At 36.7% G+C, this 26,646-nt stretch overlaps 2 protein-coding genes and 1 pseudogene across 2 annotated transcripts; 2 read left to right on the top strand and 1 right to left on the bottom strand.

Annotated features, from left to right (window-relative positions):
• Positions 1-487: 487 nt before the first annotated feature.
• On the top strand, positions 488-5,169 carry LOC133881071 (cytochrome P450 82A3-like). Its single transcript, XM_062320035.1, has 3 exons — positions 488-1,486; positions 2,254-2,358; positions 5,050-5,169. Exons 1-3 carry the CDS (start codon positions 527-529, stop codon positions 5,167-5,169), a joined length of 1,185 nt encoding a protein of 394 aa, XP_062176019.1. The 5' UTR covers positions 488-526.
• Positions 5,170-17,519: 12,350 nt separating this feature from the next.
• LOC133882707 (cytochrome P450 CYP82D47-like) lies at positions 17,520-19,613 on the bottom strand (annotated as a pseudogene).
• A 2,996-nt stretch (positions 19,614-22,609) lies between these two features.
• Positions 22,610-24,120, top strand: LOC133881430 (uncharacterized). The gene is made up of 3 exons (XM_062320360.1): positions 22,610-22,700; positions 23,472-23,607; positions 23,687-24,120. Exons 2-3 carry the CDS (start codon positions 23,482-23,484, stop codon positions 23,981-23,983), a joined length of 423 nt encoding a protein of 140 aa, XP_062176344.1. The 5' UTR covers positions 22,610-22,700; positions 23,472-23,481; the 3' UTR covers positions 23,984-24,120.
• Positions 24,121-26,646: the final 2,526 nt, after the last annotated feature.

Below are 26,646 nucleotides of genomic sequence, written 5' to 3'. Positions count from 1 at the left end.
GAGGAGTTTTTGTACAGTTGTTGTATTGGTGTTGTACAAGAATCAAATCCCGTTTGGAGAATTGTTTGTTTTAAGTTATGAGATTTGATTCTTATACAACACCAATACAACAATTGTACAACAACCCCTCACATGAGTGTGGGCCCCAGTATGTAGGACCCACCCTCATGTGAGGGATTGTTGTACAATTGTTGTATTGGTGTTGTAAATCTAACATTTTCGTTAAGTTATTTGTTAATGTTTTTTTTTTTTTTAAAAAAAAAAAAAAAGAAAAAAAAAAAAAAAAAGAAAAGAAAAAAGAGAAGAAGAAGAAAAGGAAGAAAAAAATATTATCAGACAAAACTGTTTATTTTTATTCATTAAAGGGCTATTAAATCACGAAAATTTTATTTTTATTTTGAAACCACAAGAATTTATTTGTTAGCAGACTTTGACAAAATTGCATTACGAAAGCTTCTATTTGACAAATTTATAAAAACAGTTCAAACAAACGCATCCTCCCCAAAGCCCAAAAATCTGAGCTAAAATGGAGATTCTTTCACCTTCCCTAAATTCTTCCATGGCTGGACTTGTTTCCATACTTCTTTTTTGCTACTACCTGTTAAGGAGGTCCAGAGTAATTCGCCCGGCCAAATTTGCTCCTTTCCCCGCCGGCGCGTGGCCGGTAATCGGTCACCTCCCCCTGTTGGCAGGAACCGAGACTCCCCACCGAACTCTGGGAGCCATAGCTGACAAGTACGGACCACTTTTTACAGTCCGGCTTGGGTTGCGCCATGCCCTGGTTTTGAGCAGTTGGGAGATGGCCAAGGAGTGCTTTACCACCAACGACGCGGCGGTGTCTTCGCGGCCAAAACTCGTCGCCGTCGAACACCTGGGCTATAACTACGCCATGTTTGGCTTCGCGCCCTATGGACCCTACTGGCGAGAATTGCGTAAAATAGTCACCTTACAGCTACTGTCAAACCGCCGGCTGGAGCTGCTTTCCTACATTCGAGTCTCCGAAGTCAAGGCCTCCGTAGAAGAGCTATTCAAACTCTGGTCCGCGAAAAAGAACGGGTCGGGTCAGATTTTGGTGGAGCTGAAGCAGTGGTTCGGGGATATGAGTCTCAACGTGATTCTTAGGATGGTTGTCGGAAAGCGGTACTTCTCTGTTGGAGAGGTGGGTGATGAGAACGCGGGCGGGGCACGGCGTCGTTGCCATAAGGCGCTGGAGGAATTCTTTCATTTGCTCGGGTTGTTTGTGGTGTCGGACGCCATTCCTTTTCTTGGGTGGTTAGATTTTGGCGGACATGAGAGGGCAATGAAGAAAACTGCAAAAGAATTGGATAGCATTCTTGGTGAGTGGCTGGAAGAGCATAAGCGTAAGAGAGCTTCAGGCGCCGTGGCCGGAGGGGAGCAAGATTTCATGGACGTGATGCTTTCTGTCCTTGATGGCAAAGTCCTTGCAGGTTATGATGCTGATACGATCAACAAAGCCACGTGTCTGGTACGCATGTATAATTTCCCCTTTTCACTTCTTGGGTATAACTGTGGCAATTCTTGATAAAAACTCACAAATTCGACAGGAATGATCCTTTTGATTAAAAGGATCTGGACAGTAATGATCTTTTTAATTAAACTGATCAGATTTTAGTTGATTTATTTGGCCTTATACTTGCAATTTAAACCCAAACACATAATATTTAGAGCTTGTAATTTTTATTGTTGACACGACCTATAAACTCACGAATTCAATACAAAATTAGTAAGTTAAGGTTGAGAAGTTTAATCCGTTTAATTAAATTGATCGAGTTAGAATTGACCTATATAAGTCTTAGAGTTTGTTTGAGTTTACGATTTCAAAATGTGTAATTTTAAAATTTGCAATTTGAAAACGTGAGTTTTAAAACTGTAATTAAGTATTTGGCAATAAAATCGCAATTTGACCTTTAAAATTTTGCGTTTTAAAAAAAGCTTCCTCTTGAATGAGATTAGAAAAAATAAATTTTCTGTGTTTTCAAATCGTAATTTTTAAAAAACGCAATTCTGAACGATTCATTTTTTGCGATTTGATTTAAATTACAATTTTTTTGGACGAAAAGGCAATCTCAAACACACCCTTATACTCGTACCTTGACACGTACGACACAACCAGAACCCGATTCAAGAATACAAATTACCACCATAATACAACTGTGCTAATGGAGCTTTGCTCAAGTAACCAGGATCATTTGTTTGAGAGTATGTTAGTCTAACAAGAACTGCACTTTGTAGAGCATGATTGCAGGAGGCAGTGACACCAGCATGGTTACCTTAACTTGGGCAATATCGCTATATATGAACCTCGATCCAGCAATAAAATCCCAAACACAAGGATCTGTGTTTTTTTTCTTTCTCTTCCGGAACCAAGCAAAAATCACGCCCTGCTCTTCCAACCATTGCTCCATCCCTTCTTTCTTCTCCTTCACCTCTTGTTTCAGCGCTCCCTTGATATTTTTAGCCCCTTCTTGATAGAGAGACATGGACTCTCTTGGCCTGCCAGACCCATTCTTTAGCTTCTTTGGTTTCAGCTCAAGCTGGTTGCTAGGTAGAGCCCTATTGTTGATGCCAAACTGCACTGGACTAGCTGCTACAAGAATTCCAGCAACTCCTCCCCCAACAACACGACCATCAGGGCTTGAAATACCCTAAAATAAATCAGGTTGCACCGTGACGTCCTTGCCAGCCTTGACATTGATTATATGGGGCATAAAATTCGTACCAATAGAACCTGCGTTGAACTCTTCCGTTATGGGCAATGATTGACTTGCCAGAGAGGTGCATGGTGGAGAAAAGCTTTCAATTCTTTTCCTGTTCTCCTCCATCTATTTGGTCACTTCTTCTTTGTATGCGAGGAATTTTGACCACATCTTGTCTAGCCTCGCTCGTTCCTCTTCATTCCAGAAAGACATGGTGATAATGTGGATCTGAGATTGTTGTAGAAAACAATCAACCTTCGCTCTAATACCACTTGATACAATGAAATAAAGAAAAAGAAACAAAAGAAAAGGATATGGGCTACTTCGAGAGAGCCGTGATTTTCAATGGCTACTTCAATGGAGCCGTGACCTCTAAAGATACCAAAAAGGTTATAAGTTTTCATAATATTTAGCATGATATTTTATTAATTAGGGTTACACTTATATAGAAAACATGTAGGTCATAAGACATAACCATTAGGTCTAGCCATCATTATATCATGGAGGAAAATATACTAGGAAGGAAATAAACTAATGGAAAATACATTCCTTATTAACTAAAACACTTAGAAGAATAATATATGGAGATTATACTCCTTATTGTCTGCCGACTTGGGCTTTAGTACTGCCACGTGTGCTGCCACATAAGTCCTAAAAATCTGAACATATCACCTAGGTACATTGGACATGGGAAATAAGACGACGTTACATGCACAGATGGGAAAAGTAAAGGAACTATCACGTCATTTCCCCAAAAATTTACCTAAATTAATTTTAGCTAAAAACTCTCTAGATGGCTATTCATTTTTAAATACGTCATGCATTTGAATCTCTAAACAATTTTTTTTTGTTCTATTAAAATAATTAGTTTAATAAATATTTTAATTTTTAACTAATCCTTATCTCTCACATGTGAATGCTTGGATGTTGCCTCACCTACACCTACCACTACCAATTAGGGGTGAAATTACAGGAGGACAATAACTGCTCATATCTGCTATCCACACATAACTGTTATCGATCTGCTATCACGCATATGCGATTCGGCTGCGGTCATCAAAACCCATTATCCACATATGTGAATAGTGGTTTTAGGGAATGCGGATGCGGTTAGTATATATTTAATTAAATTCACTAAAATGATATCATTTTGAATTTAATAAGTTTAGGACCTTTAGGTTATATTAGGTCTTTTTCACTATCATTTCAAAGTAATAATACCTCAATATATTTACTTTTTTTTTTTTTCTTTGGGTAATCCAAATCTCGATTACTCTATGAGACAATGACCATCTATGATTAATAATCGTGAATTGTGTAACAAGTGAAATCTTAATTTATTTAAGCGTGCATATACTAATAACAACATTATTTAATCTTCCATATAGATTTAGATAGTAATCCAAAATGCTCATTACCTTATATGTGGATAGCGGATAATAACTGCAATAACCACGTGGATGCAGATGCGGATAGTAATAGCATCATGCAGATGTAGATACGGATACCTAAATGTGATAAACACATTATATTGGATGCATATATTGCTAATAATCATATCCACATCCGAATTTTCATCATACTACCAGTAAGAAATACATGCGGATGCAGATACGATTATTTGTAATATTCATAGCCATATCCGCAAAATGTGGATATTCATTTTAGATATCCGCATTCGTACTGTGTTTTTACTAACCACGCATGTACAGTTATTACGGGTAATATCCACTATCTGCATATTATGTAATAGGCCTTTTGTGACTATTTTTGTCTTTTGTGCCTTCTTTTGATCTCTATTAAGACCTATTTTAAATGATTTTGAAAATAATTTAGGTCAATTTTTTGTGTTTTGGGTTTATTTAAATTTTTTTAAGCCCTAATCTTTTGAAAATATATTTATTTTATATTACTTTTGTCTTTTTGCTCAAGTATTACACGAGAAAGCGGTACAACTAACGAAATCAATGTAAACATATCATATACCTAATTTAAAATGACGTTATTTTGGTATTAAACACCAAAACCATTTTGGTAAATTTATTAAATAATACACACATGTGTGTGTGTATATATTAACGAGTAATGATATGCAGGGGACGTTTAACCGTCCCCTGCCCGTCCCTTTCCTACGTGTAAAGGGAATTTTATTAAGAAAAAAATTCAAAAAAAATAGCGGGTCATTCATACATATGCGGGACGAATGGGCCAAAGTAGATAAGCTATGTGGCACGCGCTGATGGTATGGTTATGAATCTAATTTATTTAAATTAAATCTATGATTAAGTTTCTCTTGAAGGTTTAAAAATTAATGCTTACATTGAATGTGCAGGAGGAGTTCCATCTACCTGTATCAGTAGATGAGCGTAGGGCACAACATGAAGCGTTGAATGATATTGGCCGCAAGCACCGCTCGTGGAAGTTGAAGTTCAAAACCAAGCTAAAAATTTGAGACGGTGACACACCCAATATTATACGTACGAGAGTGCCAGTCAGATTTTTGGAGAAGTATGAAGCAGAAGATGTGGAGTTCCTGCTGACCGACTGGTGCACTGAGCAAAAAAGGGTATGTAGGTCTTTGATTGTATGACATAAAAATGTTGTGTTTTTTAGTAAATTAGTTAATTTAATTTTGATTACTAATTTAATTGTGTTAATGCTTACATTTTTACCATCATGTTCAATGGGTAGGCGACCTCTGAACGGATGAAGTGTTTGCGCGAGCAGAATGACCTCCCCCATTGTACGGGATCTAAAAGTTATGCTAGATTTAATCACGATGACGTATGAACAAATATATGTAAATACAATATTTGTTGCCAATTGTTGCTAATTGTCACTATTTTCTCGCTCTCTGTTTGTTATATATTTCAACTGGATGGCGACAGGCATGTACATCTGGCACACCCCCCACTCACGCCGAGTCGTTCGTGAAGACGCACACAAGGAAGGATGGCACTTACGCGAATGAACGCACATGGATCCTATGTGTATGCTACATCGTTATTTTACTCGTCTATTTCTAAGTTATGTGTGTGATATGACATTATTTAATATATGTGTATTTTATGTTGATGACGTACAAGAGAGGATGGAGCAGAATTTATTTACTGATCTTGCCGCCACGCAGAGTGTCTCACAAGACACGGTGCATTGGGCACCGAACGACGCGTATGAACAGGCGATTGAGAGGCCTGAGTACGCGGGGAGGGTTCGGCAGGTTGGGCCGAACGTTACTCCTGTTCGTGGGACGTGTTTCGCGTACAAGTCTCGTTCACAGGGGGCTCCATCAGATAGCACGTCCCAGGCTTTGGCTGAAAATACCCGGGAGGTGGCGGATTTGCGGGCGGAGCTATGTGCCGAGCGAGAGAGAAACAACATCTTGGAGTAGCGCATGTGAGGGTTCGAGGCATTTATGGCCTCGCATGGCACAAGAGGTGCTCAGCAGGGTTCACCTGCAAACGTAGGTAGCACGTCGTCAGTTAGTAGTGCATCTGCATGTATGATTCATATTGTGTATATGACATAATTAATTTAATTTTCTTTTCATTAATTGTCATACTTTGCGTATAGTATTATATATTATAAGTGTATTTATTATTTGCAAGTAATGCGACAACAATTGGTCCGTTGTCGCCCTCTGGACAACGGTTGAGCTAGCACTCCGCTGTCGGGACACCATCGCCTATTACACCGTCCATTGTGCAGCAATCGCCGGGTGGCCAGTATACTCCTGCGACGGTACCGCAGAGACGCCCTTCCGAGTCGTAGATAATTTATGTAATTATTTTTGGTTTGTGAAGATATGTATAGTTAACAAATATGTTATTAATTATTGATGTGTAATTTCATTTTGTTCTATTTTGGGGTAAAATAGATTTTGCGATATTTTAGGCCGGCAATAACAAAATTACTGCAAAAAAAGAAATTACAAAATAAATTTAAAAAATAATTAGCCTAAATAAAAATACAATTAGGTATTTAAAAAATAATACAATTAAAAATTAAATGAAATAAAAATACAATTAAAAATTAAATGAAATAAAAATACAATTAGAAATTAAATAAAATAAAAATACAATTAGAAATTAAATAAAATAAAAATACAATTAAAAATAAAATAAAATAAAAATACAATTAAAAATTAAATAAAATAAAAATACAATTAAAATTTGAAAAAGGAATAAAAATAAAAATTTAATTAATTCAAAAATTATTTTAAATAATTAGATTTAATATATGAAATAATTTAATTTAAATAAAAAATATAATTTAAAAAAGGACAGCAGTCTGCCATGTGTATTATGATACACGTGTCCAATTGGACACGTGTATTATATACACACGGCAGACTATCTGACACGTGTATTAATACACGTGTCCAATAGTCTGACACATGTCCAATTGGACACGTGTATTACTGTACACGCGGCCAAATGTGCATTTAACTACAACCGGATCTAACACGCGCGGAACACGTTGCCAATGACACGTGGCAACCTGTTAGCCACGTGTACAATGTTCGTACACGTGCCACGTGTACAGTGTCCGTACACGTGGCTAACTGAACGTGGCCAATTGCTTGTTCTTTTGTAGTGAACTCACAGGAGATGCAGATGGGGTTCAGTATCGCCGTGCATAAGAGTATCGCTGACTAAAACCACACCTCCTTCTGATTCACTTGGGAGACTCATCTGGGGAAACACTACTTGACAAACTCCTCCCACAGTCAGGAGGTGACCTAGCTCTTCGTGATTCTGTGAAAAAGAAAGGCTATGGCGCTAGGAAGAAGAAGAATCTGGAAAAAAAGAAAAAGGAAATATGAGGGGGGGCGGCACTGGAAGAGAAGAATAAGGGTTAACAAATTAGGGTTTTTTGTTTTTGTTTTTTTTTTTACACAGGGAGGGGCGGGTCGGGGTGGTGATTTGTGGGGAAAAAAAAAATTAAACCCGCGCCCTGCCCTGCCTGCACGGGTTGGTTAAAATCCAACCCATACCGGTAAAAAAAACACTAAAACCCGTGTCTTTAGGGGCGGGGCGGGGCGGGGCGAAGGGTGCAGGTTGAGGCGAGTCCGTGGGATTTTGCTCTCCCTTACTTACGGCTAGCCTCTAGAGGAGGCATTTGAAACAAAGGAACAAGGCTTTATGCCTAGCCTCCATAGGAGGAACTTGAAACCATGGTACAACATGGCAAGGAGATCTACAAGGTGCTCGAGGATTTGGCAGTGGTAGATGGCGCGGCTATGTTTGGCAGTGGATTGATGGATGGAAGACACTCGAAGGTGGTTTCCGGCGGGATTTGGGCCGCTCGATGGTCGATGGATCTGCGGTGGATAGTGGATCTGGATCTGGATCGGGCTTTCCTTCATCTTTTCAGATCTGGGCTGCATCATTTTATCTCGGATTTTTTTATAAAAAAAAAAAAATCAAAATTCCAACCAGTAAGAACAGGACCGTAATTATGGGACTGTGAAACACACAGATCCAATCAAAGACTTTTTAAACTGAGTAGTCACAAAGCAACAAGAATGATGTGTAAAAGCAACTGAACGACAAAAGGAGGTGACGCATAGAGAAGGCGACTTTTTTATTTTTTATGTTTTTTTTCATTGACAAGTACAATTTTGCAAGACCTATTGTAACACCCCGGTCCCATATTGGGAAGAGATGAATAGTTCATAGAGTGGGTAGTTTATAAAGATACTTATGGGTGCTAAGTCCCACATTGCCTAGTTACTAGGTGAAACTGGGCTTTATAAGTGATTCTAGGGAAAACTTCAAATTGACTAGTCCTTTTGAGGTGATAGCGCAGATGTGGCTAGCGTTTTTCCCTAGGTCATTACACCTATAGTGATGAGATCTATAAAAAAAAAATATTGAATATCAAGAACAAGACAATTAAATAAAAGAAAAATTTACAGAATCGGATCGAACACTGACGTTAGCCTATAGTTCTAATACCATAAAAGAAAACATAAAGCTAAAATAAAATTAAGCGGAATAATAGAAAAGAGACAAGAGATTTTACGTGGTTCTGTCTATGACCTACGTTCACATGATAAAGCTCAAATGACTACATTTTATTTTTATTTCTCTTGATAAATTTACAATACAAATAATCTCTATATATAGTGATATAAGGAAAGCACAAAAATGTATGAAAGAATATCAAATCAAATCAGAATTGAATGTATTTAATTCTGATTTGATTATAATCAATTACAATCAAATCATACAATCTCATATATTTTCCTACCATATCTAATCACAATTATATGAAAATATATTATTTAACATATTCAACTTTCAATCCGGAATTCTTTATTTTATTTTTATTTCAATATTATTTGCCCTGGGAAAATTGTTACTTTATGATAAAAGAAAGAAAAGGCACAAAACTACAAACAGTCCAGAGATACAATAATGCATTAATTTGAGTCTATGGTCCTACAATAGAAATTTGCGATCAGGATTAACACATACATGGGATGACTTTTTCATACTTTCCTCCATGTAATCAAGAAACACGTGGGTGATTAATGTAAGTGCTAAGTTAAGTATTTGTGTCTCATTTTTTTAATGTTTGCTCTTAAAAATAAATAAATCACAGATACATGTAAAAAAAAAATTTCCCTCCAAACCTTAATTATGACTTGTTTAAATGTAGCCTTAAATTTATTATTAATTATAAGGTGATGTCTCAATATATTATTATAAGATTTGATATATAAAATTTTCAATGTTAAATTTCTCACTCCAAACCTATGATTCAACGTGGGAAATGAGGCAACCCCATGGTAAAAAGTGTCCCTTACCTAACCTTTTAAATACAAGATAATGCTACAAACCTCTCTCGTGGGGCACCACCATCGTTGGGGGCGTTCAGCGGTGAGGATGTCTTTTGGGTGAGTGACTTCTTTTCTACTTTATTTTTTAGATTTTATTTTTTAAATTTGTGTTTTAAATTTTAATTTATAAAATATTAAAAATATCTTATTTTAAGGTGATGGGGTAAAAAGGCTGATGTGCCATTAACGGATGTAAAATTTTTTGACAGAAAACTCATAGAATGAGTGATTTCAACTACGCGAAAAAACTTAAAGAGTGAAAGTTGATTTTTCAAAAATGAGGGAGTGATTTCAAATCGCGCGTTGACTCAAAGATTTATCATAAATTTACCTTTATTTTTATTTTATGGCTGATATATATCACTATATCAGGAAGCAATACTGGAATATCCAAATGCTTTTATTACCCAAATTTTGATTAGAATTCATAAACATCACTTTGCATTGAACTGTTATTTATTTTAATTTTCTAGCTTTCAGTTTTCTCTCTCTTTCTCTCTCTCTCTCTCTCTTCTTGTAACACGAACACAACCGTGCAAGTGTGGTGGGACAAGTTTCTTGGTTTTGCAACGTGGTTTGGGTTATCGGTGCTTCTTAACAGCGTAGGTTGAGTCTTAGCATTATTGAACTTTGAAGAGAGATAGAGGCGAACGAGACAACATCAGGACGACGACGAGTAACAAGTTTCAAGGTTTCTTCAATGAATTGGTGAGTGGGGGGTCGTCCGAACTTTTGGCGATGAGCATGGTTTGAGAAATAGAAAGATTTGCTGGGGAACTTAAGGTTTATTCTATGCATGGTGATAGGTAGGGGTGTATATGCGAACGGATATTAACTGTCTGCATCAGCTATACATGCGGTGAGCAAAACCACTATGCGGATATGCTGATGCAAATATCAATTTTGTGTGCGTGTGTGTGTATTATTTAATAAATTCACCAAAATGATGTCATTTTGGATTAGGTATAAGTTATATTTTCATTGGTTTAGTTGGTTGTGTTATTTTCTCGTGTAACACTTAGGCAAAAAGGCAAAAGTAATGTAAAATCAATATATTTTCAAAAGATTATGACTTAAAAATAATTAAAATACGCACAAAATACTAAAAATTAACCTAAATTATTTTCAAAATAATTTAAAATAGGTCTTAATTGTGTAGCGCCCCAGATTTTAAGACATAAAATATAATGTCATAAATTAGATTTAAAAACCTATTAATAAGGTAAAAGAATAAATATGAATATTCATTGATTAAAGAAAATGTTTATAGTTTCAATTCAATAAACGGACCTTAAACTTTGGAACAATGGAAACAGGGTTAAACGAACTTCGTTTTGGTCAATTCAAAAACTGGGACGCTCATCTCGAAGTCTTTTAGCTACCCTCTGAATTTCATAATTTTTGGACATCGTTAAGGCCATGAAAACACTCGTGAAAAATACTACCCCTGTTGTGGATGGAAATTCACATTGATCATTAATAGGCCTATCTTTGAACTCAACCCAACTCATTCCAATTGCTATCACAAACCCAACCCACCTAACCCATGTTATCTTCCTATAGTCATAATTATTACATGAGCTATCACCCAACTCAACATGTGGAAGACCTATTTTTATGCTTTAAGAATGCCATTTAATAAATCATCATAGTTAGATATGATTAAATAGGATAGTGAAAGATATGAAGATTCAACACCTAGGACAACCTCCCATATACTGAAATCATTACCCACCAACTAGTGGTGGAATTTTAGTGAAAGCATAGTCCATGTGGTTGGCAATTTGATTATTTATGTGTAAAGGAATGGAAAGCTTTGATAATCCATGTGATATGAATCTTCCATTGATATCTGAATTTTCTAGCAACCCTCCAACACTTATGCACGAATTTCTTTCATTTCCTTGATGTTCTAAGACTCTTATAAATATGAGTCAAGCCTTGCCTTCCATTCTACCTTATGACAAGTGAAAATTTCATGCAAAAAGAATCTAGTCTTTCCTTTTTACACTACTTGGCCTAGGTGAGGATTGAGTGAAACTTTTCTGTTTCTCCTTTTTGTATTTCTGTCCAGCATCCTTAGGGGAGCTAGATATACCTCTTACCTTACTCTTTAATGGCCTAGCTTTATAGAACAAAGATCAGAAACCAAAACAACTTCCCCCTCTCTACTCTTCTTACTTGGCCAATACCCAAAAAATAGAAAGAAAACCAGAAACTTTGACTGACCAAAATTGAGTCATAACGAACTCGGATTGAGTTGAACCAAAAAGAGAAAGTATTTGTCTTGAACTCTTCTATCTGCCGTCACAATTTCACGTCAATCAGAGTGGGTTTGACCATCGAAAAGTAGGTAGGAGTAAGCTGCCCTCCATTTGGATGGAAATCTTGAATTCAAATAGATAATGAAAGGACTTTTTGGTAAGTTGTTAAATAAGACTTTAATTTATTTTAGGGTTAACTTCACAGAAGGGTATCGAACTATCCGCGATTCCACAAAAGGGTACTAAACTATCATTTCTCTCGAACCCGGGGTTTTAAATATCAAAATGAGTCCCATAAGGGCATTCCGTCTATTCTCGGCGTTAAAACGTGACGGAAGTCGATTCACGTGACTTCCACATGACTTTTTAAAGCCAGAATACCCATCCTGTCCAAACAAACAACTCACCATACTGCGTCGTTTTCAAGAAAGAGAGTTTGGAAAACTCAATGGCCTGAAAACTCAAATCCGGCCAGATTAAAACCCTATCTCAGCCAAACAAATGACATTCAAGAACTGCAGCAGCAACAAGAACAACTCGTAGCCGACCGAGTTAACCTCATACCATGACAGCCAGTCAAGATATGACGCTTTAACAGCAAACAACATCCAAACCCGTAACACAGAGAGAGAGAGAGAGAGAGAGAGAGAGGGAGATGAAGATCACGGCGTTGGCGGTGCTAAAGTGCAGTCCGGAGGGGTCGGATCCGGTGATACTGGCGCAGGCGTTGGACATGAGCCACTTCGAGTACTTCCAGAGGTCGAATGTGAAGGAGTTCATCGTCTTCGTCTCTTGCACCATCGCCAGGCGCACCCCTCCCTCCCAACGTCAATCCGTCCAGCACGAAGAGTAATGGCCTTTGTGCATTGGGCTTTATGGATAATCACTACCCAGTTCGAAGTACCTTTTCTCTGCTCAATCAGTTGCTAGATGAGTATCAGATCTCAGTGCAACATCACAGATGTTCTATAAGCAAGCAAAGAAAACAAATCAGTGTTGTACCCAAAGTTCTTGAACCACTCCTTCAACACTGGACTCAATACTGTAGCTTCCCACGGCCACACGCTTGACTACATGTGGTGTAGTGAAGTCGAGTGGCGGTGTGGTGTGGACCGGTACGTGGAAAAAGTATGGGATTATCATTTGTAAGTTAGATATCCATCTTTGTGCTTTGAGGAATGGTTCTGAGAGCTTTTTAAATAGCAAATATCCATTTATGAAATTTCCTCTGTTTTAGCTTCCTAAAACAGAGTGTAATAGAGCCATGTGGGTTGTTGAGGTTTTGTCTTTCTTAACCACAGCAAGAAGCCTAGTAAAAATGCTTGTTTCCTGCATGACAAGCTCCACACTAACTAGCGTCAAAAGGCAGAACCATTAGCTTTGTCCCATTTCCGACCATTGTGTTGTTTGGCAAGTAGCCTGTGTAGTTAAAAGGAAGCTTTTTAATCGATATTGAAGACTGATATTCTAAGATGCAGGCAAAAGTGGAATTGTCGAAAGTGCCTAGGCCAGTCACGTATGCTTGTCATGCTGGACACAAACGTGCGCATGATCTCTGCCGAGGCACCCATCCTCTTTGTCAAGGCCTGCGAGCTCTTGATCCTTGAGCTCACCATTCGTTCCTTTCATCTGGGTTATTTGTGGTTTATGTGTGTGTAACTATGAGAGAGAGAAAGAGAGAGAGTAAACGGAGAAGGTGGGAAGAGACGTAATTTATTTGTTTAGGTGGGGGCAAAACGGGTAGAACGCATTAAAAAAGTCACATGGAAGTCACGTGAATCGACTTCCGTCATGTTTTAACGCCGAGAATAGACGGAATGCCCTTTTGGGACTCATTTTGATATTTAAAACCCCGGGTTCGAGAGAAATTATAGTTTAGTACCCTTCTGTGGAATCGCGGATAGTTCGATACCCTTCTGTGAAGTTAACCTTTTATTTTATATAGTTTCCAAGTTACTTGTTTTATGAATTGTGTAAAGACCCAATAAGCTTAAGAGATAAAAAGAATTAAAATAAAAAGTAATATAAACTATTTTTATATTTCAATGTCCTCATAACTTTCATGAGTTGATCGTATTTATATTTCCTTTTACATTTTATGTCCTCATGTCTTTCGTGAGTTGATCGTATTTATATTTCCTTTAATATTTCAATGTCCTCATTTTATATTTCCTTTTATATTTCACGTCCTCATGACTTTCATGAGTTGATCGTATTTATATTTCCTTTAATATTTCAATGTCCTCATTTTATATTTCCTTTTATATTTCATGTCCTCATGACTTTCATGAGTTGATCGTATTTATATTTCCTTTAATATTTCAATGTCCTCATTTTATATTTCCTTTTATATTTCATGTCCTCATGACTTTCATGAGTTGATCGTATTTATATTTCCTTTTATATTTCATTGTCCTCATGACTTTCATGAGTTGATCGTATTTACTCTTATTGTCCTTATGATATATTTTAATCATTTAAGTTCATATTTGGTGGTATTAGTTATATAGTCTTGCCATCAAATCATGAACCAATGTTTTAAGATTGTTATAAGTGATTGTCTCAAATATAATGAAGTGATGGATAATAATAAATATAAAAAGATGAGGGTCTATAAACAATGATTTGTTTGATAGATAATTGATATACATATTATTGTGTGAATGGATTTATTTCAGAGCTAAGAGACTGCGGAGAATAACTGTGAGTATTCCTTACTCACTCAGAATAATATGTGTGGCTTTCAATAATGTTGAGGTTTCTGCTTTATTTAATCGTTTGCCCATGTGGAGTTTGCATATTTTGTTAATTTAATTAATGAATTTATTTATAAAAGAGTTGGGAGTGACGTCTCCTAGCGGACCAGGGAGTGGCGTCTGCCTGTGCCCAAATTATTAATAAAGAACAGAGTAGGGAGTGACATCTGCCTGTGCCAAAAAGATAATAAATTATTAGAGGAATGACGTCTCCTTTGAACTCGCTAAACGGGAATGACGTTTCCTATTATTTGCTAAACGGGAGAGACGTCTCCTATAACACGTTAGACATAAGTTTTGTCTCCTAATACTCATTAGACAGGAGTTACGTCTCCTAAATTTTATATACTGGAGTTACGTCTCCATTTGATGAATGCAAGAAGGAAATTGTTATTTAAATAAATAAGACTGTGCATATAAAACTGTCATTACTTTATATTATAACATTGTGATACATTTACTTAATTAAATCAGTAATCTTCTCATTGTTGAAAGCAGTTGACTGACCCATATATTTATATATGGGCTGAATAGCCCATTATGTAGGCACGAAAGAGTATAAAGCTCAAGGATTGGATTTTGTTAGCACTGAAGAGTTAGAACTGTTTATTAATGTAGCTAATGATTACAGTGATTTCTTTGTATTAGTTTGAAATGTAATATTTTAATTGCATTTGTCTTTCAGTAAACTCTGATGTGTATTTTTAAAGAAAATAAATATATTCCGTTGCCGATTTATAACTCTGATGATGTCGTAATGTCACGTGGAAATCGAAATTTTCACTTACGCCTTTTTGCAAAGGGTGGGGCGTTACAGAATGAGATCAAAAGAAGGCACAAAAGACTAAAATAGGCACAAAAGACCTCTTACCTAATATGCGGATAGTGGATAATACCTGTAATAACAGTACGGACGTGGTTAGTAAAAACATGATATGAATATGGATTTCTAAAAGGAACATCTGCATTTTACAGTTGCGGCTACAAATATTACAAATAACCATATATGCATTCGCATGTATTCCCTATTTGTACTCGGGGTCAAATTGCGGTTGCGATGCTGTTATTTGCAATATCTGCATCCACATAATACTTTTATCAAATTTAGGTATCCGCATCCGTATCCGCATGATGCAATTACTATTTACATCCGCATCTGCGCGGTTATTGTCGTTATTATCTGCTATCTGCATATGAGGTAATGGGCGTTTTTGATTACTATCTAAATCTATATGGAAGATTAAATAATATGGTTATTAATATATGCACGCTTAAATAAATTAAGATTTTACTTATAACACAATTCACGATTATCAACCATATATGGTCATTGACTCATAGAGTAATTGAGATTTGGATTACCCATAGGAAAAAAAAAAAAAGAAAAAGAAAAAAAAAAAAAAGAAGGTAAATGTATTGAGGTTTTTGATGACTGCAGCCGAATCACATATGCAGGATAGTGGATAGCGGTTATTTGCGAATAGCGGATGAGGACAGTTATTATCCTCCTGCATTTTCACTCCTAATTGGTAGTGATAGGGGTAGGTGAGGCGACATCCAAGAATTCACGTGAGAGATAAGGATTAGTTAAAAATCAAAATATAAATATAAAATTATTTTAATAGAACAAAAAAAATTGTTTAGAGAGTCAAATGCATGATATATTTAAAAATGAATGAGAAATTTTAGAGGTACCAAATTTTTTACCAAGAGATAGGTACCAAGATTATGTGGAGCTTATTCTTTAGCACCCATAGCACGTCTTTTTATTAATTGTTTTAATAATCTCATATGAATAAGTTTCACATCATCTTGGTACCTATCTCTTGGTAAAAAATTTGATACCCCTAACATTTTCCAAAATGAATAGCCATCTAGAGAGAGTTTTTAGCTAAAATTAATTTATGTAAACTTTTGGGAAAATTACTTGATAGTTCCTTTACTTTTCCCATCAGTGCGTGTAACGTGTCTTATTTCCCATGTCCAATGTATGTAGGCTAAAAGAGACATGATTTTTTTACACCCCATTCTACACTTTTTTTTTTAAGGGAAAAAAAAAAAAAATCAAAGGGAAAGTGTAAGGGAGGTGACTGATGGGTGTAAAAGAATCACTCCTCTGGCTAAAATTAGCCTGCCGTTCTTGGCACGAAACAAGTAGAAGAGTATAAATATAATTGTTTAACCATTATAATGTAAGCATCAATCAATCACATAATAATTGTTTAACTATTATCAACTAGCTAGTATAGCGTAATTTTTATTTGGAGTGAATATTGGCAATAGAATCATGAGTGTTATCTTAAAACTAGTACGAATTTGATATCAGGGTGGGCGTCGGTTCGGTAGGCGGTTAAGTCGGTTAATTCGGTCGGTTAACCGATTTTTGTCGGAATGTAGTCGGTGAATTTATTTCGGTTAAGCGGTTAATAGGCGGTCGGTTAAATCAGTTAAGCAGTTAATAGGCGGTCGGTTAAGTCGGTAAAGCGGTTAATAGGCAGTCGGTTAAGTCGGTAAAGCGGTTAATAGGCGGTCAGTTAAGTCGGTTAAATCAGTTAACATTCGGTTAAAATGGGTAATGAAACGATGTCGTTTTGATTTTTTAAAGGAAAAAAAAAAAAAAAAAATGATCATACGTTTCGTTCTTACTAAAACGACGTTGTTTCATTTTATGTCGGTTCGGTTACCGCTTAAAAGGCGGTTCGGTTCGGTTCGGTTCGGCTGCCGATCCGGCTTTCGGAATAAAATTTTATACCGACTACCGAACCGAAATTAGTCGGTTAAAGTCGGTAAGAGGTCGATGGCAATTCGGTTCGGTTCGGTAAGCGGTCGGTAGGCGGTAGGTGTATAATTTGCCCACCCCTAAATTAATAGAATAGACTATTATAAAATAAAGTTCAAGCATTAATTTTTATGTTCGATCACGTCATCTTAATTATATAATAGTGGTATAACAGCCTATTAAATAGCATTACTCTTACACAAATTCTTTAGACGGTCTCTACTCCATAAAGATCGGAAGATAGGCGCAGTGTGATGAGAACTTCAAGCGGGGTGGCTTTGATGTTTGTCATCCCAAACCTCTCACTCATATCAACCGGTGCATTAGAGGGAGCTGAGATCTCAAATATGTGTAAGAAACTAGCTAGTGCTAAGTGCACCATTTGAAGGCCAAAAGATGCTCCAGGGCATGCTCTTCTACCACTTCCAAAAGGGATCAATTCAAAATGTTGGCCAATACCTTTAACATTAACGTGTTCGTGGGTGATGAGAAATCTTTCTGGGTCAAACTTCAATGGATTTGACCATACACGTGGATCTGTCTGGATTTTCCAAATGTTTGTGATCAGCCGGGTGCGTTTTGGGACTTGGTAGCCTCCTATGGTGCAGTCCTCCAAAAACTCACGTGGTGTTGACAATGGTGCCGGTGGATATAAACGTAATGTTTCTTTTACAATGGCTTGGAGGAAGATTAGCTTATCAATGTCCGACTCGTTTACAATTCTTTCCCTGCCCACTTCGATGTCAAGCTCTTCTTGGGCCTTTTTTAACACATGGCGGTTGTTCAACAACAGCGATATTGCCCAAGTTAGGGTAACCATGATGGTGTCATTGCCTCATGCAATCATGCTCTACAAAGTGCAGTTCTTGTTAGACTAACCCTAATTTTAAACATCAAATTGTTATTTTGCCAAATAGTTAATTATGTTTTTAATATTCACGTTTTTAAATCTCACATTTTAAAATCACACTTTAAAATTACAAACTCAAACGGCTCCTAAGACTTATATAGGTAAATTCTAACTCGACCAATTTAATTAAACGGGTCAGGCTTCTCTACCTTAACCCACTAATTTCGTATTGAATTTATAGATTTGCAAGTCGTGTCAACATTAAAAATTATAAACTCTAAATATTACGTGATGAGTTTAAATTATAAATATAAGACCAAATAAGTCGATTACAATGTGATCCGTTTAATTATATCCGATCATTCCCTTTTTGCCAAAGTTATACCCAAGAAGTGAAAAGGGGAAATTATGCGTACCAGACATGTGGCTTTGTTGATCGTATCAGCGTCATAACCTGCAAGGACTTTGCCATCAAGGACAGAAATCATCACGTCCATGAAATCTTGCTCCCCTCCGGCCACGGCGCCTGAAGCTCTCTTACGCTTATGCTCTTCCAGCCACTCACCAAGAATGCTATCCAATTCTTTTGCAGTTTTCTTCATTGCCCTCTCATGTCCGCCAAAATCTAACCACCCAAGAAAAGGAATGGCGTCCGACACCACAAACAACCCGAGCAAATGAAAGAATTCCTCCAGCGCCTTTTGGCAACGACGCCGTGCCCCGCCCGCGTTCTCATCATCCACCGCTCCAGCAGAGAATTACCGCTTTCCGGCTACCATCCTAAGAATCACGTTGAGACTCATGTCCCCGAACCACTGCTTCAGCTCCACCAAAATCTGACCCGACCCGTTCTTTTTCGCGGACCAGAGTTTGTATAGCTCTTCTACGGAGGCCTTGACTTCGGAGACTCGAACGTACGAAAGCAGCTCCAGCCGGCGGTTTGACAGTAGCTGTAAGGTGACTATTTTACGCAATTCACGCCAGTAGGGTCCATAGGGCGCGAAGCCAAACATGGCGTAGTTATAGCCCAGGTGTTCGACGGCGACGAGTTTGGCCGCGAAGACACCGCCGCGTCGTTGGTGGTAAAGCACTCCTTGGCCATCTCCCAACTGCTCAAAACCAGGGCATGGCGCAACCCAAGCCGGACTGTAAAAAGTGGTCCGTACTTGTCAGCTATGGCTCCCAGAGTTCGGTGGGGAGGCTCGGTTCCTGCCTTCACAGGCCACGCGCCGGTGGGGAAAGGTTCTAATTTGGCCGGGCGAATTACTCTGGACCTCCTTAACAGGTAGTAGCAAAAAAGAAGTATGGAAACAAGTCCTGCCATGGAAGAATTTAGGGAAAGTGAAAGAATCTCCATTTTCGCTCAGATGTTTGGGGTTTGGGGAGGATGCGTTTGGTTGAACTGTTTTTATAAATTTGTCAAATGGAAGCTTTTGTAATGCAATTTTGTCAAAGTCTGCTAACAAATAAATTCTTGTGGTTTCAAAATAAAAATAAATTTTCGTGATTTAATAGCCCTTTAATGAATAAAAATAAACAGTTTTGTCTGATAATATTTTTTTTTTCCTTTCTTTTTTTTTTTTAAAAAAAATAATAAAAAATAAAAACATTAACAAATAACTTAAAACAAACTAATCTCGAAACTATTTTTATCTTTATATAATATCAAAAGTACTATTTGTTAAACAAAAAACAAAACAGTAATCTTGTTTGGTAGACTCTAGTACAACTGTCACACAATTATGATAAGCGGTAAAAATCAATTTTTTTTTTTGTGTTTTGTACAAGCAAGTGCCGATTTATATCTAGTTGTATGTCAATAGTACATACTACAGTCAAAAGAAAGTACTTACAGTCCTAAAATGCCATTCACTCAAGCCCACTTCAAATAATTCTATTATTCAACTTCAAATCAAACCATTTAGTTGCCAAGATAAATCACCAATTAACCTATAACATATCCAAAAACCAACGACTAATATTTATACCGACTTTATAAATAAATTATATCAAATCCAGACCTACTGATCGAGCTTAAAAAAACCATAACTTTCTCATTCAATTTCAAATGACATGATATTTGTCTTGAAATTGTTCGTTTTCAAAGGCCTACAACATATTCAAAAATCACACCAACCTAAAATTATTTGATATCTGAATGCTTTTTTTTAATATGCATAGTGAGTAAGACAATAAGAAACAGCAAGAATGTAAGGACCATAGAACAAAAATAGAACACAAATACCAAGTCATTGGTGCATTTATTCGCTCTCAATTTAGGATATCTATTTTTTCAGAAAGTTTCAATCTCAATCATCTGTTAGAATTTTCTATTAACTCTTGTCAAAATTCTTAAAATACCCCTCCATTTTTTAGGAATAAATAGAAAAAGAAAATTGTTAGGATTTAGATGTTGAATTTAACGAAATTTACAAAATATTTATGCATGAATCTTTGAAAATTTTTATTTTTATTTAAAAAAATAAAAACACAGAAGTATTTTGAGAATTTTGATAGAATTTAACGAAAAATTCTAACGGATGACTTAGATTGAAATTTTCTAAAAATGAAATACCTTAAATTGAAATGTTTTAAAGTTTAGGTTTTTTCAAAAGGGGTGAAAGTTTAAGGATTATAAGTGAAGTCTTTCTTCTTCTTCTTCTTCTTCTTTTTTTTTTTTTTTTTTTTTTTTTTTTTTTTTTTTTGTCAATTTCCATTTTCGTATTTAATTAATTTGCTGATGAACCTACGATTAGCAAATTGTATTCACCCATAAAAGCTTGCAAAATTTGCATTGTGCCATTCATTTTCCAGTCTACTGCTCATGCATACTTCTTTTACAATAAAGAAGTTGCATATATAGATTACAATTTTAAAATTCAGAAGATTCAACTTCAAACCGGAATTCTTTATTTTATTTTATTTTTATTTCAATAATATTTGCTCGGGGAAAATTGTTACTTAATGATAAATGAAAGAAAAGGCACAAAACCACCAAAAAAAGAAATTTAAAAAAAAGAAAAAAAAAAGTGCATCTCTAAGTACAAAATGCAACTGTCAAAAATTCTTAGGAGGTTTGTTAACGTGTTTTGGGAAGCCTTTTTACTTTTATTTTTTTTTATTTCTTTTATAATTAATATTTTATCTTCTTTTATTCAACGGTGAATAAAATATAATATTATTTTAAATAATATTATAATATATTTGACATCATATACCCAGTTAATTTTATAAAATAATTTTTTTTGCTATAAAATCGATTTCTTAAAAAAAAAAAAAAAAAAAAAAAAAAAAAAAAAAAAAAAACATGTTAAACCATGTTAAAATTTCAAGGCCGCCCAGCTTTGGTCAAAATCCTTTTTCCCACTTTCTTGTCGGCTTCAACATCAGTAAATGTATGATAAATTTTTGGGGTAATTACCTTTTTTCTCCATCAACGACTAGCCATTGTCAACATTCCCCCATGAACTGACACCTCGACCAAAAGAGAGCATCCAACTACCAACTTTACACACTTTGCCCCCTTCCGTCAGTTTAATTCGTAAAAAAACATAAATGTACTCAACTTTTTTAAACATATTAATTTTAATATTTTTTTTATTAATTAATGTTGGAGGGCATTTTGGTCTTTAAACCAAAATTAACGCCCAAAAATGGAATATTCCGTCCAAGTTACGGAATTCCTTGACGGAAGGGGGCAAAGTGTGTAAAGTTGGTAGTTGGATGCTCTCTTTTGGTCGATGTGTCAGTTCATGGGGGCATGTTGACAATGGCTGGTAGTTGATGGGGGGAAAATGTAATTACCCCTAAATTTTTTTTAGTGAAAGCCCGATTTGAAATTATTTTTTTATTTTTTAAAAATTAATTTTTACCTTTTAAGGTTTTTTATTTATTATTATTTTTGAAACTATTCTATCCTTGAGTTTTTCTTCAAAATTTTTGATATTTGTTAGTGTCATGTTAGTTTTTTGGCCACATCACTTTAAAATAATATAATTTTGGGAAAATTACAGTTTAGCCCCCCATATTACCACCCGATTTGCGGATAGCCCCCTAAACTGCCAACACTCCGACTCTGGCCCCCCAAACTGCCAACGACTCCCAAAATGGCCACTCCGTTAGCTCTTCCCGTCAGAATGGATGGAAAACACATCACGTGCACGGCACGTGATATTTTAGGACTCAAACCACCGAAAATGCCCCTGTCCTCAGAGTTTGAATCCAAACTTAAATCGCCCGACATCTCTTCTTTACTTTACTTCAGCTTGACTAGTATTGGGTATACCTTCCACGCAGGTCGCGATCGGAAGCCAGGGAGAGATTTTGTGTCGCACTGTTGGAGACGAAAAAAACTTCGGCGTCGCCGACCCCAAAATCTTTGCCCAGCCATCAACAGCTTCGGCGTCAAGGACCCAAAGTCATTCGGCCATTTTTCCACTCTGAAAATTTCCCCAACACCCAGCTGCGTTGACACCAGCACCGCCATTGTAAGTTGCCGCCATTGTCCTATTGTGGCTTTATACCAATTTTTTCATACATTAAAGTGGTTTTTGTTTTTAGGGTTTTTAACACTTTTATGGTCTGTTAGGGGATAGCAAAATGACTTTTGAGAGCTGAGTTTTGATTTTTAAGGAATGGTTGACTGGTTGCATTTGAATTAATTGGAAGATGTTTCGGGCATGTTATGGTATTGAAATTTATGGTTGCTGATGGGCGGTAATCTATGGTTGATTTTTGCTTGTTGGATTGATTGTCATAGGCTCTGGGTCGTTATTGTTGATGGGTGGTAATCTATTTCAAATAATTTTGTTTTTTGTTCCATTTGTACAAATCGAGTCTTATTGTTGCTGGTTAATTTCCATGTTTGACAGTGAGTAAATGTATTCTCAATTGTCAATTTTGTTAGAGCATTACAATCCACAGCTAATCATCATGAATTATGTTAAGGAAATCTCTGTCACATATGTTTCACATTGGATCAATTGGTGTGGTCATCAAGGTTTCTTGGAATAAGGTTTCTTGGAATCACTTTGATCATTGTTTTGAAAACATTGAAGATAGATAATTATGATTAGATCAAAATAATTATGTTATGAGATGCTTGCTTGTTTGACATGCTTGGTTGGTTGGATGATTAGTTATGGGGTACAAAATGTTATGTGGTTCGTTGGATGAGGTACAAAATGAGATTTTTGCTTTTGTGGGTGGGTTGGTTGGTTGGATTCTATGTTATGAGGTACAAAATGTCTTTTGCGTAGGCACGACTAAATGTCGACAAATAGTGATGCGACAACTGTACGTCGATTATGTTATTGTGGAGTACCTGCACGTGTAAGGTACGCTTGGACTACGTCTAATAGCGCTAGGAAGTGGTATGGGTGTGAAAACTACAAGGTAATTTTTGAAATTAAGATTGTGTTATACTTTGTTCGCTTGTCTTATGCTCAATAATTTTTTGCCTTTTTTCATGTAGAGAGATGGTGATTGTGATTTTTTCGCATGGGCTAATAACGAGATGTCGCCATATGAGGTGAAAGTAATGGAACATTTCAAACGCATGGAGGATAGACACCAAGCAGATATTGATAGACTTGAGCAGTTGATTGAAACAAAATGTAATGATCAATATGTCAGACTTAGGCAGGAGCTGGGGCTGCATCAATCTAATTGGAAGATGTCTCGAGCAGTGATAGTAGTAGTCATTTTGCTTTTAGTTTTTTATCTTAGTGGCTATGGTCAACCTAGAGGTACTTACTTGATGTTAAATTGAAAGTGGTTGAATTTAATGTTTTGTAATTTTGTTGTGGCCATTAGTGGCTATGGTCAACCTAGAGGTACTTACTTGATGTTAAACTGAAAGTGGTTGAATTTGATGTTTGTAATTTTGTTGTAGACATTAGTGTGATTTTAAAGATGGTCACACTTGTAAGGTTGAATTTGATGTTTGTAATTTTGTTGTAGACATTAGTGTGATTTTGAAGATGGTCACACTTGTAATTGGGAGTTATGCACATTTTAGTGTGATTTTTGATATGGACTTGTAAGGGATGCATAAAATTTACAATCCAAATACAAACACAAACACAAACTCAAACTCAAACTCAAACAATTCAAATACTAAAAATAGTTGACATCAAATACCATAGCCATTCCACTTGCAATCCCGAAAATAGTTGTTCGTGAACAAAACATATCCAAAACATACTTGCCCTACACCATAGCCATTCCGCTTACAATCCCCAAAATAGTTGTACCATAGCCATTCCAATTACAATCCCTAAAATAGCTATTTGTTAGCAAAACATATCCAAAACATACTTACACAAAAAACATGTTGTGTCATCCAACAACATATAAATCACACCGCAACCCAACAAACTATTCCATATAAGTTAACAGTTGCATATGTAACACCACATAAGTTAAAAACAAAACAACATTGATGCTCAATCACTTCCAATCCGGCCTCTTTCTCTTGTTCTTCTTAGCCTCAATCATTTCCATTGCTTTCTCCACTGTTGGAACAATATTTCTAGCTCTGGTCACCGGCCTTGATGAAGACCCCACCGGCTGAGAAGAACCCGATGCCTGAGAACAACCTAATGTTTGAGAAGAGCCATGTTGTACTGTATTGACAGTACCCTGGGACTGTAAATTCAAAAGGAAATTAGTGCTCACAATGAGTAAAAAATAAATCAAAATCCAACACATAACATGGGGATTTTGAATGCTTACAATAGCATTAGTATGAGGCAGAGGCTGTGACTGATATTGGCTCCTTGTCTGCGGAGGTCCATATAGTCTTACTGTATTAACAGTACCTTGAGACTATAATTTAAATTTAAACCATTAATTAGGGTACTGATTTCTATAATCTAAAAATGCAGTAACAAACTGAGTGCATCTAAAAAAAAATGTAGATGCATGTTTTTGAGTGCTTACAATCACAGTTGTTTGAGGATGAGGCTGTGACCAAGGCTGACCGATCGTTTGGGGTCCATACCATCTTACTTTGTTCACATAACCTTCAAGCTATAATTTATTTCAAAACAAAATCAATAGTTTGAATAAGAAATAATTAGAAATCAACACATAAGAGAGGAGTGTAGATAGATGAGTGCTTACAATGAAATTGGTTCGAGTCTGATTCTGTGACGCATACTGACTTCTTGTTCGTACAGATGGCATCCCTTGTGGGGTAGGTTGACCCCTACCCCTACCCCTACCCCTACCAATACTCCTATCCTTACCCCTACCTCTACTCTGACCCATACCTCTAGATGAAGCAATAGTAGTAGGTTGGGTATTATGGGGAATTGATGGCTGCAAAATGTGCACATGTTTTCAACATTAGTGTAAATTGCAATGTAAATGGTTGGTCAAACTGTGTGTTTTGAAACTCACTGGTTCAGCGTCAATTGTAGACTGGAGATCAGATGTTTGACAGAGGGAGCTTTGACCACCATCATCAACTTGTGCCTAATACAATAAAAATTGTCAATTTGAAGGGGGTGATATGCTCTTAAGCAGCCCACAAAACTGAAGAAGTAGTAACAAAGTATAAATCAAACATGATATAATTTCACCTGAGATGCACTCATGCCGCCTCCTCTGTAGTTCACTGCTTCTCTTCTTATCCGGGGACATGTCCTTGCATTGTGTCCAACCCCCCTGCATCTGGAGCATCTCATAGTAACCCCACCCTTCCTCATCCTGTACTGATTTTTAGGCTCGTCTGGACCCCTTGTCCTTACTTTTCTCGGCCTCCCAGGTTGTATTCTAGCCACTGGTGGGTCTACATGCTCGCCGTTTGTCTTTGTCCACTGATCTTCTCCAGGCATTGGATAAACAATCTCATTATATGCCTTCTTAAGCATGTCCACAGTATACCAATCATCAACATAATCAAGAGGGTCAGCATCATCACTCCAAATTGCACAGATTGCATGTGCACATGGGATACCGGTCATGTCCCATTGTCTGCAACCACATGTTCTCCTCACTAGGTTCACCACATATTGTTTCTCCATGTGTGTGACTTCAAACAATCCATCCCCAGCGTATGTGCAGTAGCAGTGACCAGCATCCTGCCCGCATTCATCTAACCGTGCCCTTATTTTTGGACAAATCCGACCTTCCATGGTACTGATGCCTTCTCTCTTCTTCTGGTATCTTTTCATCAATTTCTTCCTCAACATCTCCATCATCGATATGATTGGCAAATCACGCGACTTCAAAATCCAGGCATTGAAGCACTCTGATAGATTGTTCACAATCAAATCACATTTGGTGAATGTGCTAAACCAAGCTCTAGACCACGTACTTGGATCTACCTTCGACAAGTAATCGTACGCATCCGGACTTATCCCCTTTAATTCATCCATTTCCCTCAAAAAATCAGCCTCAGTGTAGGCTGCAGCAGCGCTCCATAGC

This window comes from Alnus glutinosa, chromosome 11, assembly GCF_958979055.1.
Source record: "Alnus glutinosa chromosome 11, dhAlnGlut1.1, whole genome shotgun sequence".
Lineage (NCBI taxonomy): Eukaryota > Viridiplantae > Streptophyta > Magnoliopsida > Fagales > Betulaceae > Alnus > Alnus glutinosa.
The sequence above is the reverse complement of the archived record's forward strand: the minus strand, read 5'-3'. Positions and strand labels throughout refer to the sequence as shown.